This window comes from Macrotis lagotis, chromosome 5 (assembly GCF_037893015.1).
Source record: "Macrotis lagotis isolate mMagLag1 chromosome 5, bilby.v1.9.chrom.fasta, whole genome shotgun sequence".
Classification (NCBI taxonomy): domain Eukaryota; kingdom Metazoa; phylum Chordata; class Mammalia; order Peramelemorphia; family Peramelidae; genus Macrotis; species Macrotis lagotis.
Window position 1 is genome coordinate 243,942,163 of NC_133662.1, and position 19,945 is coordinate 243,962,107.

At 46.7% G+C, this 19,945-nt stretch overlaps 1 protein-coding gene and 1 pseudogene across 2 annotated transcripts in view; one reads left to right on the forward strand and one right to left on the reverse strand.

Annotated features, from left to right (window-relative positions):
* Positions 1 to 19,945, reverse strand: part of SMG6 (SMG6 nonsense mediated mRNA decay factor) — a 176,871-nt gene that overhangs the window by 77,290 nt on the left and 79,636 nt on the right. For both annotated transcript variants that reach the window (XM_074189201.1, XM_074189200.1), the window contains exons 11-12: positions 5,960 to 6,076; positions 4,901 to 5,069 (exon numbers count right to left, since the gene is read on the reverse strand). In XM_074189201.1, the coding sequence (XP_074045302.1) occupies positions 4,901 to 5,069; positions 5,960 to 6,076 (286 nt within the window). The remainder of the gene's footprint in view (positions 1 to 4,900; positions 5,070 to 5,959; positions 6,077 to 19,945) is intronic.
* On the forward strand, positions 7,726 to 9,335 carry LOC141487974 (UPF0488 protein C8orf33 homolog pseudogene; annotated as a pseudogene).

Genomic DNA, 19,945 nt, shown 5'->3' on the forward strand with positions numbered 1-19,945 from the left:
TGTGATTTTTTTAATGGTAAAAAATTCAACTTATAAAAACATATCAGTTTTGGACTTGATAAGGGCACACTGTCAAATTTCCAACATAAAAACAACATTGCCCAACAGGGCAAACCCCACAAATGGTCACCAGCCAACCAGCATTGCTCTAAAAATAAAGCTTTGGCCAGCCATATACAGGGGCAGGGGTCTGAGGAACTCAACCAGGAACAAAATCATGGGGTCTAGAATTTCACAGGCACCAGAGCCCCTCTTTTCTGAGCCCTCTCATCTACTGGTTGAGAGCATTACTGGGTTCCAGCTTCCTTAAACCAAGCCTCAGTCTCTAGTCTGTCTCATCTCTCCAGCAGGGCTGAGTATTTAGAAAAAACAAAAGCTGTCCCCTTTGGGACCCCAAGGTCTCTAATGCAGGCACAGAGCTTGGGGTCACTTCCCTAGTGGGTCTTCTCATGGTTCTTCCCAACTTTCAGTGATTGTGATCACTCTGACACTGGGTAAGCACATGTTGGACCCAAATAATCTGAATCTGAGCCTGGGAAGTCCTTCCCCTGGGGTCAGCTTTGTACCCTATTGAGGTCAGACTGAAGTCAGAGGCCAATGCCCTACCCCCCCCCAAGAAGTTCTTGGGGAGAACTGGCGGAATGGGGAGGGGAGGAGTTTCCTCCCATGTCTTCTTTCTTAACATTCTGAGGAAGAGGAACCCCTGGTGCCAGGCTGCTCTAGTGACGCCCCAATGTGGAGACAGACTGGGTGGGGAGTCAGGGCAGCAAAGGGGCTTCCCACAGTCACCAAGACTTCCTTGAGGGAAGTGCTGATGGGGGGTTACTTGATGACCTCTCAGGCCCTAGCTTCTCTGATGGTGCTCTCTTAGGTAAGAGCTGCCCTTGGGTGTGGGTGATATGTCCTTCAACTAACTAGTCTCACACTCAGTTGGCTGACTAGGTAGGCTGGTTGTCATCCTCATCCACTAGGTCCCAGGAAGTAGACTGCCTCAAGGCAATTAGCTTGACCCCTGGTTTCCTAGCAGTCGGGGTTCCCTCCTTCAATCCCCCTCCTCCCACCACTCTCTCTACCCTGGCCCAGCATGATGGTCTCTCAGCTACTGGCCTCTTCATATACCTTCTCCCAGAATGCCTTGCAACTTTATCTGCAAGCCATGGAAAAGCAGCAAGGCCAGGAATTTTGATTTTTTTTTTTAAATTTAAGGGGACTTGAATCCAACAGTGTGATAAATGTATCTGAGTTACAATTAGGAAGATATATAGCATCAGAACGCGAAGGTCTGGGCAGCCTGGTGAAACTCGGGCTCTCCAGAGCCCCAGCTATGTTTCCCATTATGTAACCCTGGTCATGGGCAGACAGCCAGACTCCAAATGAAAAAGAGACTCTGGCTTGGCACTGGTTCTATTTTCCTATCCTCATTCGGGGTCAGCGCAGTGTCATACAGCTGCAGAGAAAGCTCTGGGGATTAAACCTGGGAAAGACTCCAAGACCAGGACCTGGGTTCAAGTACCAGCTGAAAGCAATAAACCAACTGCCACAGCTGGGCTGAGTTTGGACGTTCTCAAAGTCCCCTGACTCTTTCACTTACTGAGAACTAGAGATCAAGAAGAAGGAGGATTGGCCGCTCTCAAGGCCACAGAGGGAGGTGAGCTGTGCCACTGGTCTAGCTTATTCTGAGGCTCTGGGATGGAAGGGGTCCCCCTGCCTGAGGTCTTGGAAGCTTTTCCCTCTGCTCCGCCATGACTCAGGGTTGCCTCTCTCAACTTTCCATTTGCTCACTTGGCAAAGTGAGAGTGCCAGTCTTTGCTTCCTACCAAAAGACCTGGTAGGGAGAGACAGAGGAAAGTGTAGCAGCCCTCCAGTCTGTGGGGATGCTGCTCAAAGAGATCTGAAAGCCTTCATACTGAAGAACAAAGTTTGACATATGCTGTATCAATTTTCTACAAAAAAATTATCAATGGACCCCAATCTCCAAGTCCTTATAAGATCATGCCATTAGAATTCCTAAAAGGACATTGGGAGTCAGTACCTCTAGGAGGGAAAATAAGAGGAGGTATATCATCTGAATAGGGGGCTGTTAAAAAAGACTACACAATTCCGCCTACTGATCCTCATATGACCTTAGGAAAAAGGAGCCACAGTTCACTTGTGTTTCAGTAGGTCAAAAGGCATAAACCAGTTAGAATTCATTAGAGCTGGTGAGATCTTACCCAGGACTAGCAGGTATGGCCTAACGGAATATGATTTGAAGTGGTCAGGAAGAAATCTAATGAGAGGGATGGGATCATTTACTTTCTCTGGAAAGTAAAACAAAACAAAAACCAAAGTTGTATTTTTAGTCATTTGACACCTAGTAAAAATGAGATAGTGAGACCCACATGCAGAAAGAAAATGGGATCCAATGAAGGACAAAATGTATTGATGAAGGATACTTTAGGAAATATACTGTCAGGAGGGACAAGAAGCAGAATTCAGGACCCCTCCTGGAAGGGAGATAGGCAGTAAGTCCCAATGGGGTAGGTCAAGAAGACAGCAAGAGAAATAATAAAAGTATGTAAGGGGCAGCTAGGTGGTGTAGTGGATAAAGCACTGGCCCTGGAGTCAGGAGTACCTGGGTTCAAATCCGACCTCAGACACTTAATAATTACCTAGCTGTGTGGCCTTGGGCAAGCCACTTAACCCCGTTTGCCTTGCAAAAACCTAAAAAAAAAAAAAAATGTAAAAGAAAGATGAGAGAAGCCACTATGGGAGCTAGGTGGTGCAGGGGATAGAGCACAGACCCTGGAGTCAGGAGAACCTGGGTTCAAATCCAGCCTGACACTTAACACTTGCTGTACGACCCTGGGCAAATCTTTTCTCCCTGATTAGCTTACCTCCCCCACCCCCCAAAAAAAAGAAAAAGAAAAAAAATAATGCCAATATAGTTGAAAAATAATTTTTCTACCTAAAGAAATGTTTGAATGATGCAATTCCTTATAACTCAGGAGAAAAGAGTATGCTGCAGTTAGATCAGTTGAGTATAAGCGGTAACATCCTTTCAAATAAAATGCTGTGTGTAGGGAGTAGCTAACTAAGAAGTCCTGAGAAAAGGAAGCATGACTATTTTTGAACTATTCACTCCTTTGTTAGGGTAGGAATGGGCCAGAACCTGGGGGTGGGGGTGGGGGAGATAAACTAAGTCTAATAACTGAAACCATCCAACGTGAGTCCATTCTGATGGACACAGACCACCTCCAAACATCATCTAGGCCCATGGGAGATAAGGGGCCAGATCCCCCTGATCTGGTACCCCTGAGTCTCTGCCAGTTGAACCTACTAATCAGGAAGAGGCAGAAAGATGGCTTAAGTGCAAAGAGGGCCTTGAGTTTCCCATAACCCAATGACCCCTCCCCTAGACTGGTCTGCCCACAGGACAGAGATGGGATGCCCAGGGTTATAAGGGCTTGTCTCTTGGGCACCATGGGTCCAAGCAGCTGCCTGATCAGATCTGCTCTCCCACTGGGGGAAAGAGAAAGACCCATGAGGGCTGGTCAGCCTCAAGCCAGAGTGTGGAGCCCCGCCCAGCTGGAGTGCTCAGCGGCCCAGGAAGCCGGAGGGACCAGGGATGGCTCTGGTCAGGACCACGTGCCTGGCTGCAGTTTGAGCCATTGCCCAAAGATGGGCAGCAGCTCACACAAGCCGGCAATGGGCCACGGACTGCAGCATCCAAACAGAAAACAGACTCTGCACCCCGAGCAAATGAGGCCCAGCACTTCCTGTGTGAGCTTTCCATTTCCTCAGCCAAACAAAAGCCAACAGGAGGGAAGGAATGAGGGAGGGAGGGGAAAGGGAGGCAGGCAGTAAAAGAGGAGAGGAACAGGCTTGATGGCCCGAGGCCCCAGTGGATGTGGATGTGTGGACTGGGCCTGGGGAGCAGTACTTATAGGCCTGACCTCCTGGCAGCCCAGGAGAGGCTAAAGGCCCCAGAGGGGAGGGAAGCCGAATGGCGCATGCTCAGCATCAGCTTCAGACACTTGGAGATCTTGGCCCTTCCTTGTCCTTTTCTTTCCAAAACTGAGCAAATTGCCTAGTCCGCATTATAGATTAACGGCCTGAAAAGTCTGAGACCAAAAACATTAACCCTTTGGGGAATGCCGCTGGGAAACTAGTTGCTCCCCAGCCAGAAGAACTGTCAGTTCCTTTGTTGCAGCCCCAGCCGCCCATCTCAAGACTGAGCCCTGGCTCACCAAGCCTGAGTCTGGAACACATTCTGGCAGCCTATGGAGAACTTTCAGGAGGGATGCTGAGAGCAGCTCATGGTTGTGGCCACCACCCACACAGCCATGAAACTTGGGAGGGGGGGGAGCCCATCATGATAGGCTCTGCAGGTTAGGAGGGCTCAAGTGAGGAACAGGGGGATTGGGGAAGTATCAGGCCAGAAATCCCATATACACACAGATCAAATTATGCTGGGCAGGAATGTCTACTGAAGATTCTCTTGATGTGGGTCCTTCACAAGCCTGTGAGAAAATGAACAGCCCCAAAATTAGAGCCAGAGAGCCCAACAGAATGCCCCTTGGCAGCAGATAAAGTCCTTGTGAAGCTCATGGAGGAGACAGCAGATAAAAGGAGTCACTCTAGATGGGGTTCAGACCTCCATTCTGTCTGATGGGTTCTGGAAGTCTGGCCAGAAAAAGTCAGGGGACTTCACCACTAGAGAGCACAGCTCAGAAGGGAAGGTGAGATAGGTTTGTGGGGAGTAAAGGAAAGTGGGGTGGGAACAGAACTGAGGCAGAAGCACAACCAAAAACACAGGGAAACAAGGAGGGCATTAAGAAAAGATCAAGTCCAAGGCAAGGCAGCAGGAAATCGGACAAGGAGCAACTGTGCTTGGCAGGGGCGGGGGGACTGGACTCACTGTGTGGGCAGATCCAGAGATGTGGGTGGAGGGTTCCAGGTATCCGGATAACCAAGCATCCAGTCTGACCAAACTTTCACACTGGGCAGGAGTTCTTTCAGGTCTGGGAGGAAGGCTGACACCTTGATATCGTCCTGGTCTTCCTCGTCCTCATGGGAGGACGGCTGAGCTGCAGAGGCAAAGGGTGAGAGCTTGGCCTATGTTGCTGTGGCCCCATGGGGGACCTGGGGCGCTGGGACGGCAGCAAGTTCTTAGGGGAGGGAGACCAAGTCCACAGGGCAGCTGGGCCTGCAGGCGATGGAAAACCACCAGCACCTAAGAGGATTCTGAAAAGCAGGACAGAGAGAGAACCAGTACACCAGGCGCCCCCCCTCCACACACACACTGAGAGCTCTCCCTGCCTCCTGTGTAGCCGAGGACAGCATAGCTAGGGGGAGCATCCACCTGAGTTTCTGGCTCCCCTCTAGCACTGAAGGAGGGCCAAGTTAGAAACTGGTAGCATTGGGCAAGTCAACCTCGAGGGACACTACTTACCAACCTGATACAGAATGGAAGTAATTAAGTTACCTCCAGTCATCCTTTAAACACTCCTGCAGAAGACCTATAAGGCCTAGCTTTGTCCTTGGTTCAACTTAAAATGACATGGAATTCTCCCTCTCCCTGGAAACAGATGTACCCAAAACCTTGCCCAGTGAAGCCCAAGACTCCTGGGCCAAGGCACCTGGAGCACTCACAAGGTTTGGGAACAAGAGGTGAGAGCCTGAAAAGTCACTTGCAATCCGAGAGGGAAAAGATGAAAATATGGAAATCAATATCCATTGCAGGCAAAAAGGGAACACATGTCAGCAGTTAAAAAATCCTAGGTTATCTAATGGGCTGAGAAAGGAAAAAGCCAAGAGTTTACAGAAAAGGGGATCTGTAGGGGGACAAAATAGAGTATAGAAGGTAGATGGAGAAATCTGGGAAGAAGAAATACTAAGAAGGGAAGGAGGGCCCTGGGACCTGCCTGGGCAGAGGTTGGGGGCAGTCCTACCAGGCAGGGGCCCCTCATCTGCATACCTTTAGCAGATTCCTTTAGCAAGTAGGTACAGCGCCGCACCAGCAGGGAGAACATGGCCAACCCCAAAGCTGTAGCTTGTTCCTGAATCACAGACCGGCATTCCTCTGAGAAACAATCTAAGGAAAGAAAAAAAAATGACACATCATTAGCATCTTGGGTCCCACCATCTCCTCTCACCCACATGAGGTGAAAGAAGCTCATCAGGCTATGCCCATCTCTCTGGACTGAGGAAGAAGATGATAAGAACAGAGGTCCAGGAACTGTGGATCCTCACTCTGTTGGTCTGGCTGGTTCTGGGCCAGCAATGTCCCCAGGTTGACTCCTACCACACAAGAGACTATAGAAATGAGGAATCAAGTAGCATAAAATCAATTTCTTTATTTTAAAGGTGTTCAACACCTGAGATGGGAAAGGGGAGAGGATTTCCTTCCTAAGTCACCAGACACTTCTTGTCTTAGCCTTCCTTCTCTCACTGTATGTTCATTAGGGGATGCTGTTCCTCAAGACACAGATGGCAGATTCTCACTGTAACTTGGGTACTTTCACTATTTCTCCTAAGACCAAACATGTAATGGTGGCTTCTAATTATAAGTTCCTCTTCTCTTTTCCAAATCTACAGACCAATGAAAGGAGGCAGTCCCATCTGACAGCTTATTGAGGCTGGTGGGGGGGTGGTGGTATTTGACTCCCAATTGCAAATGCTTCGAATTCCAGTTCAACTAGATCCCTCTGTATCCCTGAGGAATGGTGAGTAACAAAGGTATCTTTCAGGAAGGGATCATATAGCACCTATACAAATTAGTCAGGGAAACAGGCCTATAGATTAGCCAGGGGACCAGGCCTGTAACCTGACAGCATCTGACCCAATTCCTATCTGCTGTGAAAAGAGAATTTTTCAAATCTTCCAAGTACTCAAAGGATAGTTAACTGCATATTCAAACCCCATCCTTCATGTCATTTCAACCTAAACAGTTCACCAGTCACACAATAGCTCCATCAATGGAGCTCAATGAAAGCTCTTATTCAGGGAGATGTCACCCAAGCAACAGCTAGTCCTCCTGAGGTCCTCTTCTATCTCCTCCCTATGGAAACAGATTTGATTAGGGCACCCATAGCCAACCCCACTACACTTCTGAGAGCCCTGAGAGTGGCAGAACAGTCTGGAGGAGAGGGAGGAGTTGGATATTATACTCCCCAGAAAAAGGGGAGGGTTCTGTGAACTGGGACTGCAAGCTAAGTCACATCTCAGGCTAGTTCTGCCTTAATGGGATGGACTTTGGCAGCTCAGTTCATGTCACCAGACATGAGTAGAGGGCAAGATTTTCCTCCACCCAAAGTCTGGGCTCCCACCTTCTTCACTCACCTAGCCTAGAAGGCAGTGACTACCTGAATTCCAGCCTTGGGAAACAGGAAGAGATAACAACATAGCCTAAGCAAGAGGTCAGGATGAGGATGACAGAACCCAAAAGGGGGCAGTGGTATTCATTTTAGGAAAGAAGCAGCATAGAGCACTTACTTATCTAATGTCAGTATTTCAATGTGGGCATTGCTCTCCTGAGGTCATAGCTAGGACATCATTACTGCAGGGACTCAAATATTCCAGGTTAGAGAATATAGCTCTTCCTAGCCACCTAGATACATCACCTGGGAGATGACTAAAAGAGGCTGTGAGGAAGGGAAAGCAAGTTCTAATTCTTCAGTCTTTCTCGTATTTTTCTGTTTAAAAAAACCTGGTGCTTAAGTCCTCCAACATTATGATGGTCCAATGACGGTCATGCCACAAGTGCTTGGAGAGCAAATCCAAAGTGGCAAGTCTCTGTGGAGCTGGGGACATCCCAGACCCCATCTTGCCTTTAAGGTTGTTGATTCTAGTGAAAAATCCCAAAGTGAGAGTCCACAGGTTCAGCTAGGAATTCCTGATTTACATTTCTCCCAAATTTTGGACAGAAAGACAGAAGTGCTAGATCTTACACTGTGGTCCCTTAAACTATGAGGTCTTCAACCTTACAAATTTGATCATTCATTTGGCTGCCTGGGATATCACCTCCCCCAAAGTCTCTCCTATTAATACCCCTTTGGTTTCAACAGTTATTTATGGAGAAGAAATAATCCCATTCTTTGGTTATACTTTTATACCTAGAAATTTACAACCAAGTATGGATCGATTCTCTGCTGCTTGTACTCATTTTGATCTAACAATGAACACTAAGAAAACCAGGTGCTCCATCAGCCAGCACCGCACTATCCATTTGTGGAACAGTAAATGAAGTTTTGAGGACTGTGGACAAGTTCAATTCCCTTGGCAGTGTCCTTTCCAGGGAGGTACACATTGACAATGAGATCAACACATGCATTGCCAGAGCTAGCTCTGTATCTGGGAGGGAGAGAAGAGGTATTAAGACTGACAACCAAACTGAAGGTCTACAGAGCCATTGTGCTGACCTCATTGCTCTATGCCTGGGAAAGTCTACCAGCGCCATGTCAGAAAACTGAATCACTTCCATTTAAATTGTCTTAGGAAAATTCTGAAGATCAACTGGCAGAAGATACCAGACACTGAGGTTCTTTCTCGCGCTAAACTGCCTAACATTCCCACATTACTATAGAGAGCACAACTATGATGGTAGACAAGTTAGAATGCCAGATATATGCTTGACAAAAAGACTACTTTATGGAGAACTCATGCAGGGGTGTGGAAAACTCTCATAAAGGGGTCAGAAGAGGCAGCCGGCCTGTGGAGTGCATGGAGGTGAGGAGTGAGCGGGCTGGGCGGGCCGGGCCAGGGGCTTCGACCTCCCAGTGACCCCCAGCTCCTGCCTCTTTTGCAGGCGCCAGAGTGGAAGTCGGAGCTGTTGGCCGAGGCCGTGGGGCAGCCAAGACGGACAAGAAGAAGAAGCCGCTGCCACCTCCCCCAGCCCAGCCAAATGGACCAGCCCTGAGCCAGGATGCCAAGGGGGTGGCCAGGATGCAGGACCCGGAGGAGCAGCTGCGATTGCAGAGGGAGCTGGACTGGTGCGTGGAGCAGCTGGAGCTGGCCTGCGCACGCAGAAGTCCACCCCCAAGCAGGCCGAACACGCGGCCCAAGCTGTCAGGACACTGCAAAGTCATCGTGCCAAGCTGCCCAAGAAGCGCCAGCTGATGCGCTTGCTGTTCAGAGACTACCGGGCCCACATGGAGGAGGAGCAGTGAGCAGCGCTGAGGACCATGGAGGCCGTGGCTAGATCAGCCCGAGTGCTGCCTGTCGCAGAGGCTGTCCAAAGGAAGAGCAGCCGAATCTGCAGGCATCGTCCAGGTGGACGGATGAGTTCTTTGTCTTTTCCAGAGGAAGAATTTAGGTTTAACTTTTTAGTCCCTACACACCAGGAATTCCCCTAATTTCTGCCAGAAAAGTTGCCTCTGCCACTCCCCAACCCATTCTAGGGGCTGGAGGAAAGTAAAAGGTTTGTGAAAGTCACCTGGTAGGTAAATACGTGATAAAGATGACTCAGACCACCTGCTTTTCAGGTGTGTGGTCATTGTCAATGAAGCCCTTGATCGACATGTGGGGTCATCAGGCTACTTGTGGAATAGATATATAGTTACCATATCTTGAATTCCTTGAAGACTCATGAATTCCATCTGTACTGAGCCCTGGCTGAAGGGTGAAGACAAGGTAGCTGAAGCTGCTTGAAAAAGACTGATTTGACTTTTACCTCTTTTGTTACCTTGGTGCCTCTACTTTTTAGTAGGAAAGAGGTCTTCATTCAGTAAAATCCTTTCTACTTTCAAAAAAAAAAGGGGAGGGGGGTCAGAAGAAGTAATACTGACACTGTGAAGGTCCCTCTTTAGAACTGATTGTACAGCATGGGAGACCCTGGCACAAGACCACCCAGTATGGCATGCCCTCATCAGAGAGGGTGCTGCTCTCTGTGAGGAAGGCAGAATTGAAATGTAACATCCATAAGTTAAGAATAACAATCCCAGGTGTTCAAATGGACTATTTGTGCCCAAACTCCAGTAGAGCATTCCAAGTTCATATTGGTCTGATAAGCCAGTCAGACACACTGTCATTTGTCTCAAATATAGTGATGTCATTTTGGTCTTCTTCAATAACAAAGAACAAGAACCAACCAACCAAAACCAACACCTAGAAATCTGCCACTACAGATGCCCACTGATTTAATACTCATCCAGTAGCTGCCCAAGTCAAATAGGATGTAGAAATTCTAGATAAGTTAACAAGGAAGTGTCAATTATCGATGTGATTATTATAAGTCATTAATCCTATACTTTCCCCAATAAAAGCCAATTAATCCTCTGTGAAAGTTAGCAGGGATTCTTCCACTTCTCATGTGCCACAGAGACATAATGTTGTTCAGTCATTTCAGTTGTATCTGACTCTCTGTGACCCCATTTGAGGTTTTCTTGGCAAAGCTATTTCCTTCTCTGGCTCATCTTATGGATGAGAAAACCAAGGCAAACAGGATAAAGTGACTTACTCAGGGTCACACATGTATTACCTGAGATCAGTTTTGAACTCAGGTATTCCTGACTCCAAGCCCAGTGGTCTGCCTACTGCGCCACCTAGTTACTCCAACAGAGACACAATTTTGGCATCCAAAGACTGACTAACTGGGGAGAGGGACAGGGAACAAGAGGGATGGAAACACTGCAAAAGTAATCCTGCGGAAAAAGGCCCACTTCTGTCCTCCACCCCTTCCTGTGGGTTGCCACATTGCCAGAGAGCTGGATTCTGCCAAGGGCTGCCAGCCAGCAGACAGGCCATGAGACCTGAAGGCGAGAAACAAACTCAAGACAAAAAAGACAAAAGCTGGAATAGAACAAAAAGAATCCATATCCTCTGAGGTTACCTTTCCCCTTCAATTCCCTCTCACCAGGAGGACATATGATGTTCAGACTGGCTGGACATGCAGTACCCCATGTGAGGCCATGTACAAAGGATGAAGGAACCTTGAGGCAGCTAAAGGGGCAGCTTTAGCTCAGAGGACCACAGTGTAGTTCCTTTGCAGACCCTTTCATCTACTCGGGTGAAGAAATGTGGTGGCAATGGGAGGTTACTTGTCACCAGGCCCATTTCTGTTTCATGACAAATGGCAGCTCTGGGCCTGGAAGCCAGACCCAACAAATTTCTACTTTAAGCCGATGCTGTGGCTCAAAGCAGAAGAATGAACAGGGTTGTCACCACTTGATAGCAAAGGGACAATGATGGAACTCACAGTTTCCCATCATGGTGGCCACTTCACTTAGGTCTTCCTTACTTTAGCCTTTGCCAATAAGAAGTGGGGAGGGCCCAAGGATGGCTCAACATGCTTTCTATCCAGTACTCTCTTTTTAGGTCTGGGTCCTTCCAGGTGTTAAAGTCCCTCACATCTCTCTGCAGACATCAGAGAACTCTTTTTTTTTTTTTTTTTTAGGTTTTTGCCAAGGCAAACAAGGTTAAGTAACTTCCCAAGGCTACACAGCTAGGTAATTATTAAATGTCTGAGGCCGGATTTGAACTCAGGTCCTCCTGACTCCAGGGCCGGTGCTGCCCCAAGAACTGTTTTGATCCATGTCTCTCACCACTCATTAAGAATAAGATTTCAAGTCCTAACTTTCTCCTTTAATTGGTTATGTGACCTGGAGTGTCTTTTCTTCAAAATGAATGCAAGCATGAATGAATGAATGAATGAATGAATGAATGAATGAATACATTTAATTTGCTCATTCTAAGACCAAAGAACTATGCTAAGTGCTGGGGATACTAACTAAAAAGCAAGATAAACCCTGCTTTCAAAGAACTGGCATTTTCCCCAAGGGATGACAATATATGTGGGAAGCTTAAGTTGCCTAATTAATCAGTTAGTTCTTATTAAGAGCATCCTATATGCCAGACACTGAGATAAGGTGCTGAGGATGCAAGGAATGAAAATCATCCTGTCATTCTACATTCTTTTTTTTTTTTGGCAAGGCAGTGGGCCCAAGGTCACACAGCTAGGCAATTATTATGTGTCTGAGGCTGGATTTGAACTCAGGTCCTTCTGACTCCAGGGTCAGTGCTCTATCCACTGCGCCACCTAGCTGCCCCCATCATTCCACATTCTAAAGAGAGGAGCCCAACAGGGGAGGTCAAAGTAGATTTCCAGTAAGTCCAAAGGAAATACAATACAATACAATCAATACAAAGAGGGCTGACTGAGATGGTGCTGGCACTTGAGGGGATAAGGAAAGTCTTCAAGTGTCTTCCTGAAGGAAGAAAGGAACTTTCTTCCCTGAGGAGGAGGAGGTTTAACAGAGTGCAGCCCGGGCATGGTGGATGAGCAGTGCAAAGGTAGAAGAGATGGGAGATAAGGTGTTGTGTGTCATCAATCAGCATCAATCACAAGGTGTCCTAGGAGGCTAGAGAGAGGCCAATGAAGAAGGGCTCATTCTCTTCTAACCTTATAGAAATTGTGAGAATTCCATTGTGAAGACAATCAAAACAGGGCATGTCCTATATATAGCAGGGGCTATAGGAAACACCCCTTCACACACACACACACACACACACACACACAAAGAAATTCATCTCAGCAGCCACCTATGCATTCCCAGGCCCTTGGAAGGTACCAGAGATCTGACATCATACTAAAGAACATTCTCCTAGTCTACCTTCATGAATCAGTATTGGACTAGACAGGACTTTCCCTCCTGGGAAAGGGGGCCTCCTGCAGGGGCTGAGAGGGTGAGGTACTATTTGCCTTGGTTTTGCCCAAGTTCCTTTGGCGTTATTTCAGGTAGCAGCAGCAGCAGCCCAACCCAGAGCTGAGGAACTCATTAACACTGCTAAGTGGCCTTTCCCCTTATTTCCAAAACTAGCCTTTTCCAGAGTCTGAGGGGATGGACTTGGCTAAAGGGAAGGGACGGAAACACTCCCTTCCTAGAAGGAAGTCACCTGAGATATCAACTCTGTTCTGTTTCTTCCCACATACTCTAAGAAGGGCAAGTGATCATCACTCCATGACTCCCTTATAGTCAACATGTTACCTGCAAAGGGGATGAGTATCTCCCTCCTGTGTAACTAGGAGACTCATTTTTCTGAGAACATTATATTCATGGAAAACATAAACCAACTGTCGTCAAAGTTGTATGAAATCAGGAAATGGAGGGGCCAGGAGAAGGCTGCCATGTGGCCGGATGTTATGTATTTCTAATTAGTGCTATACATCTTTCAACAGTGAGTGTCCTTCTGCTGGGAAACACAGCACACTGCCCTTGTTATTGTAACTGTCAGAGAAGTGCTTAAACAGATAATCTCCAGGAAAAGTGATAAACACATCCCCTCTCCCACCAGTGTATGCACAACGGGGCTGCCAAAGCAAAGCTGGGCCTGACAGCTCCAGGCTGGCAAGACCTCCTCTGCAGGAAACAGGAAGAAGGAAACCGAGCAGGACCACTAAGAACCCTGCCCGCTCTGCCCCTGTCTCCTGGGACAGGTACACTGGGGAGAGCTAGGGGAGAGCTGCAGGGAGGGAGTGGCAGGGCCAGGGCCAGGGGACTCTGCCAGGAAAATTCCAGGGAGAGGCAGGTCTTCATCAGGAGATAGTGAACAGGGAACCACCTTCAAGTCAGGAAGGCCTGCATTCAAAACTCCCTTCTGACCCACTGAGCAACTCTGGGCATGCCCCTTCAATGTCTCAGGGTGCCCTGGTTCTTTACCACAAGTTCCCTAAACCAATGAAATCACAGCTCCAGACAATTTTACTTAAGATTCCACTACCAATAATGATTGGACAGTCCTCCCTCCACCTTCCTGTCCTGCAGCAGTGACTTCCGCACAGGTCAATGAATGGCCAAGAGCTGACACTGAAAGGGGAAAGAGGGACTGAGAATACTAGGCAACATCCGAGCCTCTGATGAAGGAAGGTGGGGATGGCCCAGAAGCTTGGTTAACAATTGGAGAAAAATGCAGACAACAAAACTTAGTCACTGGGTCCCTCCCCAGCCCTCACCTCCCAAAGGGAGGGGCCAGTGGTCAGTTACCCCCAAACTACCACCACCTGGAGGTGATTTTACTGGCTCTTATCTCTCAGACACCAGAGTGCTTTTCTTATGAGTCAGCCACCAGGCAGACAAAGGGCTGGCAGGGCTGCTGCACAACCCACCCAAAGCTCCCTGGCCACAGGAAGTGGGCAATGAGAGCCTCGGTCAGCTGCTGTCCAATCCCCAGGCTCCCTGAGGCAGCAGCTGGATGAGGGAGGAGATGAAGATGGAGGAGGCGGCAGCAGAAGCAGCGGCTGCACCCAGCCAGAAAGGAAGCAAACCTCAGAGCAAATGCAGAGCCATTCCCAACCCCAGGGCATCGTTGTGGTGCTCACAGTATATGCCTGTACATAAACAAACATACACACACACACACACTCACACACCACATACACATATACACACACTACACACAAACACACACCACATACACACATAAACACACACTAGATACACTCACACACTACAGACAAACACACATCAGGCACAGACACACAAACCACACACACACACACACACACACACACACACACACACCATTATTAAATCAGATAATACTCAAGTCTAGCCAGGCAAAGCATCACTGTGAATGCCTCTGGGGCATCTTTCCATGTGAGAGTCCACAACTGGAACTTCTGGATTACGTCCCTATTTGGGCAATGTAGTATCGAGGGAGAAGAGAAGTATGTGGGAAATGGCATTTCCTGCCATTGGCTGCTCTTGCTGTGCCTACTCAATCTTTACTTTGACCTTCTCTTGTCTAGGACTGTCTTAACAAGACACAGACACAGTGAAGAATAGGAAAAATTTCCCACTTCAAGTTCCAAAGAAGAATCTGGCTTCCCTTGTACCTGATTATGTGTGGGGCACCATGAGTAATTAAGCCAGTAGGTAATATACAATTCTAATATATAACAGACTGTGACAAGTGATATAAAAAAATTATACAGTGCTACAGGAGTTCATAAAAAGGAAAAATGCTATCTGGTTGTGGGGACTCAGCAAGGTTTCAGTCTTGAGAGGATCCTACAGTCATGTCCAGAGTGAGAATGGACCTGATTTTTAAGGAAACCAAGGATTCCCAAGGAGCACAGGATAAAAATAGAACACAGGAGACTGAGAAAGCATCTAATTCAACTCTTTCATTTTATATAGAAGGGAAATGAGACTCAGAAGAGCATGGTCACAAAAAGAGCTATGATGGAGCTGAACTTGGGTAAATACACTGTTCCCACAACACTAGATTCAACAGGTAGGATAAGATACCATTTAAGATGGAGGAAAAGGTATAGGTCAGGGTAAGAAGATAGGAAGGTGTGAAGCTAGGTGGGCAATTAATAAGGCTCGGGAGCCAGGTCAGAGCACTTCCCTCAAGAGCATTCTGAAGACTCTCAGACTTCGGGTGTTGGTCCCTCTTTTCTCCTCCCCCCCCCCCCTCAGTCTTCTCTGTAGGATCCTCATTCAGGTCAAACACAGAGAGCTCTGTCCTGAGAGCTCTTCTCCCATGACTCTATTTAACTTGGGGATTACATCAGTTTTCCTGGATTTAAGTGATACCTCTATACTGATGATCTTCAAATATACCAATCCTGACCTAATCTTTCCACTGACCTCTCCAGTCTCCCATCTCCAAAGGCCTGTTAGACAAATCTTTAGTGAAATGTCCTATAAATATCTTAAACTCAATATATTCAAAGCAGAACTCATCATATTCCATTCCCCCACCCTCAAACTTTCCTATTATTATTAAGGGTAACTCCTAGTCACCCAGATTCTAACCTTTGTTGTGTCTCTCGACTATGTTCCCTTCTCCTTCTCTTCTCTGACACTACCACCTCTCTGGTGTAGGCCCCTCATCCAAAGATTACTGTGATATCCTTAAGTCTCTCCCCAGTCTTTCCAGTCCATTTTGCTTCCAAAGTGATCTTTGCAAAATGAAGGTCTGATTATGTCATCCCTGGTCCCCTAATCATTAACTTCAGTGAATCGCTATCACTCCAAAATAAAATGGAAAATCCAGCTGGGTATCCACATAACACATCCTACCCTCCCATCTTTCTGGTGTCCTTATAGCTTCTCTCCCTCTTATATAGTCTGTAAACTAGTAATGCCAACCTCTTTAGGATTCCTTCTCTCAACTGTGGGCATTTTCCCTGGCTGACCCTCATATTAGGAGTGCTTGTCATCCTCCTCTGCACTTCATGGACCAGGGAAAATTCCATTTTCTAGGAGAAACCTCTCCCAGTGGCCCTTTGGGGCAGTGCCTTCCATCTGTTGATTATTTCCAACTTTAAAATATATCTTGTTTGAACATAGTCTGCATTAGGATGCTCCTTGAGTGCAGACAGTATTGCTCCTTTTTGTAGAATTCTCAAATCCCAGCACAGTGGCTGGCAGCAGTAGGCACTTGATAAATATTTACTGATAGAGAAACACAGACACACAGAGACACAGAGACATTCACAAACATAGAGGCACAAACACACCCACAAACACAATGAGACACTGAGACAAAAACAGACAGAAACACAGAAAGGCACAGACACAAAAACACACACCCACTGAGACACAGAGAAACACATGGAGAAACACACAGACTCTCTCTCTCTCTCTCTCTCTCTCTCTCTCTCTCTCTCAGGGTTCTACTTCAGGAAGCAGCCTGGAATTGTCTCGCCTGACAGAATTCCTCTGATTCAAACTTACCACCCGACTACAATCTACGCCTCCCAAGATGACCAGGTACACACATGAAGGTTGGCTCTCTCCCTCCTGAACTTCCTCTGCACGTAAGTTAGACTTGCTGCTGCAGAGTCACACTCAACTTACTCTAGGAGAATGCAAGCTCAATGAGGACAGGGGTTGTTTTCATTCTTGTGACTGTTTCTCTTGCCCCAAGTATGGGTGCCTTGCACACAGTAGTCACTTCATGCTTGCTGAAATAAGGGGCCACATTTTTGTGGTGGCATGGGGCAGGAGAGAAGTAAGATAAAGACAAAGGTAGGGAGGCAAATTAGAAGGTGGCTGGAATACTCTAGGCAAAAAGTAAAGAAGGTCTGGACTACAGTTACAGCAATAGAAAGAGAAAAGAGAGGACAGATGTGAGAGCCATTGTGGAGGTAGAAATGACAGCTTTTGGCAAATAACTGCAACATGGGGAAGGAGAAACTCCTTCTGGCACAAACTGGTAAACTCCCAAAGGCTCCCAGAGACACTGCGATGAGGGGGGAACCAAAAGCACAAGGAAGTGAGAGCCAGGAAGGGGGCAGGACAAGAGGGAAAGGGCGCACCTGGAGGGAGGGCCGCACCAAGAGGATCTACAGACTCCCTCAGCCTGAAGCTCTGGGATGGGGCCCTGTCTTTCCTGAACAAAGGCCCTCTCGGAGGTCAGAAATGCTTGAGGAAGACCTTGCCTGAGGAGGCCTGGGAAGTCTGAAGTGGCTCTCCCTGTGGAAGCCATTAGATATTCAACACTTCATTTGTTTCCAATCCTTGTGTGAGTGCAGCTCCAGGCTGCAGGGTGAGAGGCTCTTCTCTGACGTAATCAGGAAGCAGCTGCAAAATTAAGGAATCCCTCATGACATCATAAAAAGGGTCGATGGTTTACTGGGGAAAGTATAAAAATTAATTACATATTCCCAGATGATTCTCTCCCCTAAACCTGCACAGCCCCCTCCTTACCCCCCCCAACATCCAGGAGCCACCTCACTATGGATCCACTCCATTAGGGAAATCATGACCAAAGAAGGAAGATTCTCTGCATCCACTTGCTCCTAGTTCTGTTCATTTGATACTCAACATACTTAACTTATACATAAAAGAGATAACCAACAGGTCCATCCTACCTCTTCAATAAGCCTGAGCACCTGTGGAGGCCAGGAACTACATCATACCCTTCAGCATCTGCAACACTTGGCATGACTCAGGACCATGTTAGAAAGTGCCCATGTTGGAGGAGACACTGGACTAAGTGCTAAAGGACAGAGGAAGATAAAATAAAACAGATCATGGCCTTCAAGGAGCTTATGGCCTAGCAGAGAGGACCAAGAGCTGTGTGAAGGAAGACACATCTCACAAACTTTCCCTGAGTTCCCTTCCTCCATTCCTCCCTCCCAAAACACTTTTTTGGGGACAATTCCCTCAAACCTTTGCTTATTTCAGCTACTTATCTTGGGATCCCATCCCCCATCAAAAAGGAGAGCTTGTGGAGGACCAAAGCTGAGCCCTTCCTCAGCAAGGTACACTAGAAATGGTGCCTGCTTGGTTGCATACCCAGACTGAAAGAATCCTTTACAGCTAATCCAAATGTAGTTAAAAAAGATACGAGAAGCTTCTCTCTACTTTTATCACACCTACCATTCACATAGTATAATAGGGAGAATAGTACCATGCCTTCAAGGTGGAAGGAGAAAAATGCAGGGAGTTTCCAACTCCACTTGAGCAGAATGGATGGTACCCCAAAACCTGAAGGAAAAGCACTTTTCCAAACTTAGTGGAGAAAAGCAAAATCATTTCTAACTGATCACTTTAAGGTTTTTTTTTTCCCCCCAGGAAATATCTATAAAGGGAATGGCAATATTTGGAAAATGTTATTCCTATAAATTTCCTGAAAACATGCATCAGTCAAAACTCAGACGCCAGCCTCTTCCACCTTGACTTTCTCTGAGATGGGTCTCTGGATTTCCTCTACTTTCCTGTCATAGCCTCTCCTGCTTGATCCCTCTGCTGTCTAATACATCTCCACATCCTGGGTAGAGATATTTTCAGAGCCTCTGTCAGACAGGGCTGAGCTACAACCTAAAGAAGAGGTCCCAGAACTTAGAGGATTCTAAATTGTCTCTCTTCACTCTGGAAGGACTAAAGTGAGCATCTTGGGTTTGTGGGATTGAATTTGACCTGCAGATTATGCTGCCAGACTGTGGGATCTAGTTCCAAAGCTGCTTTACTAGAGTTCTTGAGAAACTTGGATTTCTTCCAAAACTGGAATGTAAGAGATGGTGGCTATCAGACGACCCCAACAGACTGTCTGTGAGATCCTCAATCACAGAAAGCAGGTCAAGTTTCTAGTCAAATCCCATGCTGAAGCCAGACTTCAAAAACTTCATATTGGATGCTCTTTATTGGGAGAGAGGTGATATGAACCCAGAAGCCACCGATGAGAAAAGCTTCTATTGTGATAAATCAGATAAATAATAATGCAGATACAACTCCTAATAGAGGTGGGCAAAGACTGGGCAGTCAACGCAAATAGCTTGAAATCTGCTGGTTCAAAAATTCAGGAGTACTTCAGTCTTGCAGGAAGGAGGGAGAAAAATTGTAAAACTCGAAACCTTGCCCCCCTAAAAAAAGTAAATGAAAGGGGCAGCTAGGTGATGCAGTGGATAGAGCACCAGCCCTAGAGTCAGGAGGACCTGAGTTCAAATTTGACCTCAGACACTCAATAATGACATGGCTGTGTGACCTTGGGCAAGTCATTTAATTCCATTGCCTTGCAAAAATCCCAAAACAAACAAAAAGTAAATAAGAGAAACTAGACACAGACCAACATCTCACTCCCTATAGCTAAATACCGTCAAAAAGGGTACAGTATTTGGATATAAAAGGTGATACCATAAGCCAATTAGGAGAACAAGGAACAGTTTATTTGTTAGATGTGGAAAAGGGAACAATTTATGACCAAAGAAGAGATAGAGAACATTAAAAAATACAAAATAAATAATTGTGATTACATTAAATTGAAAAGTTTTTGCACAAATAAAACCAATGTAACCAAGATTAAAAGGAATGCACTAAGTTGGTAAACAATTTTTTCAGCCAGTATTTTTGTTAAAAGACTCATTTCTAAAATTTATAGGGAACTGAGTCAAATTTATAAGAATACAAGTCATTCTCCAATTGATAAATGGTCAAAGGATATGCAAAGGCAATTCTCAGATGAAGAAATCAAAGCTATCTGTAGTCATATGAAAAAAATGCTCTAAATCATT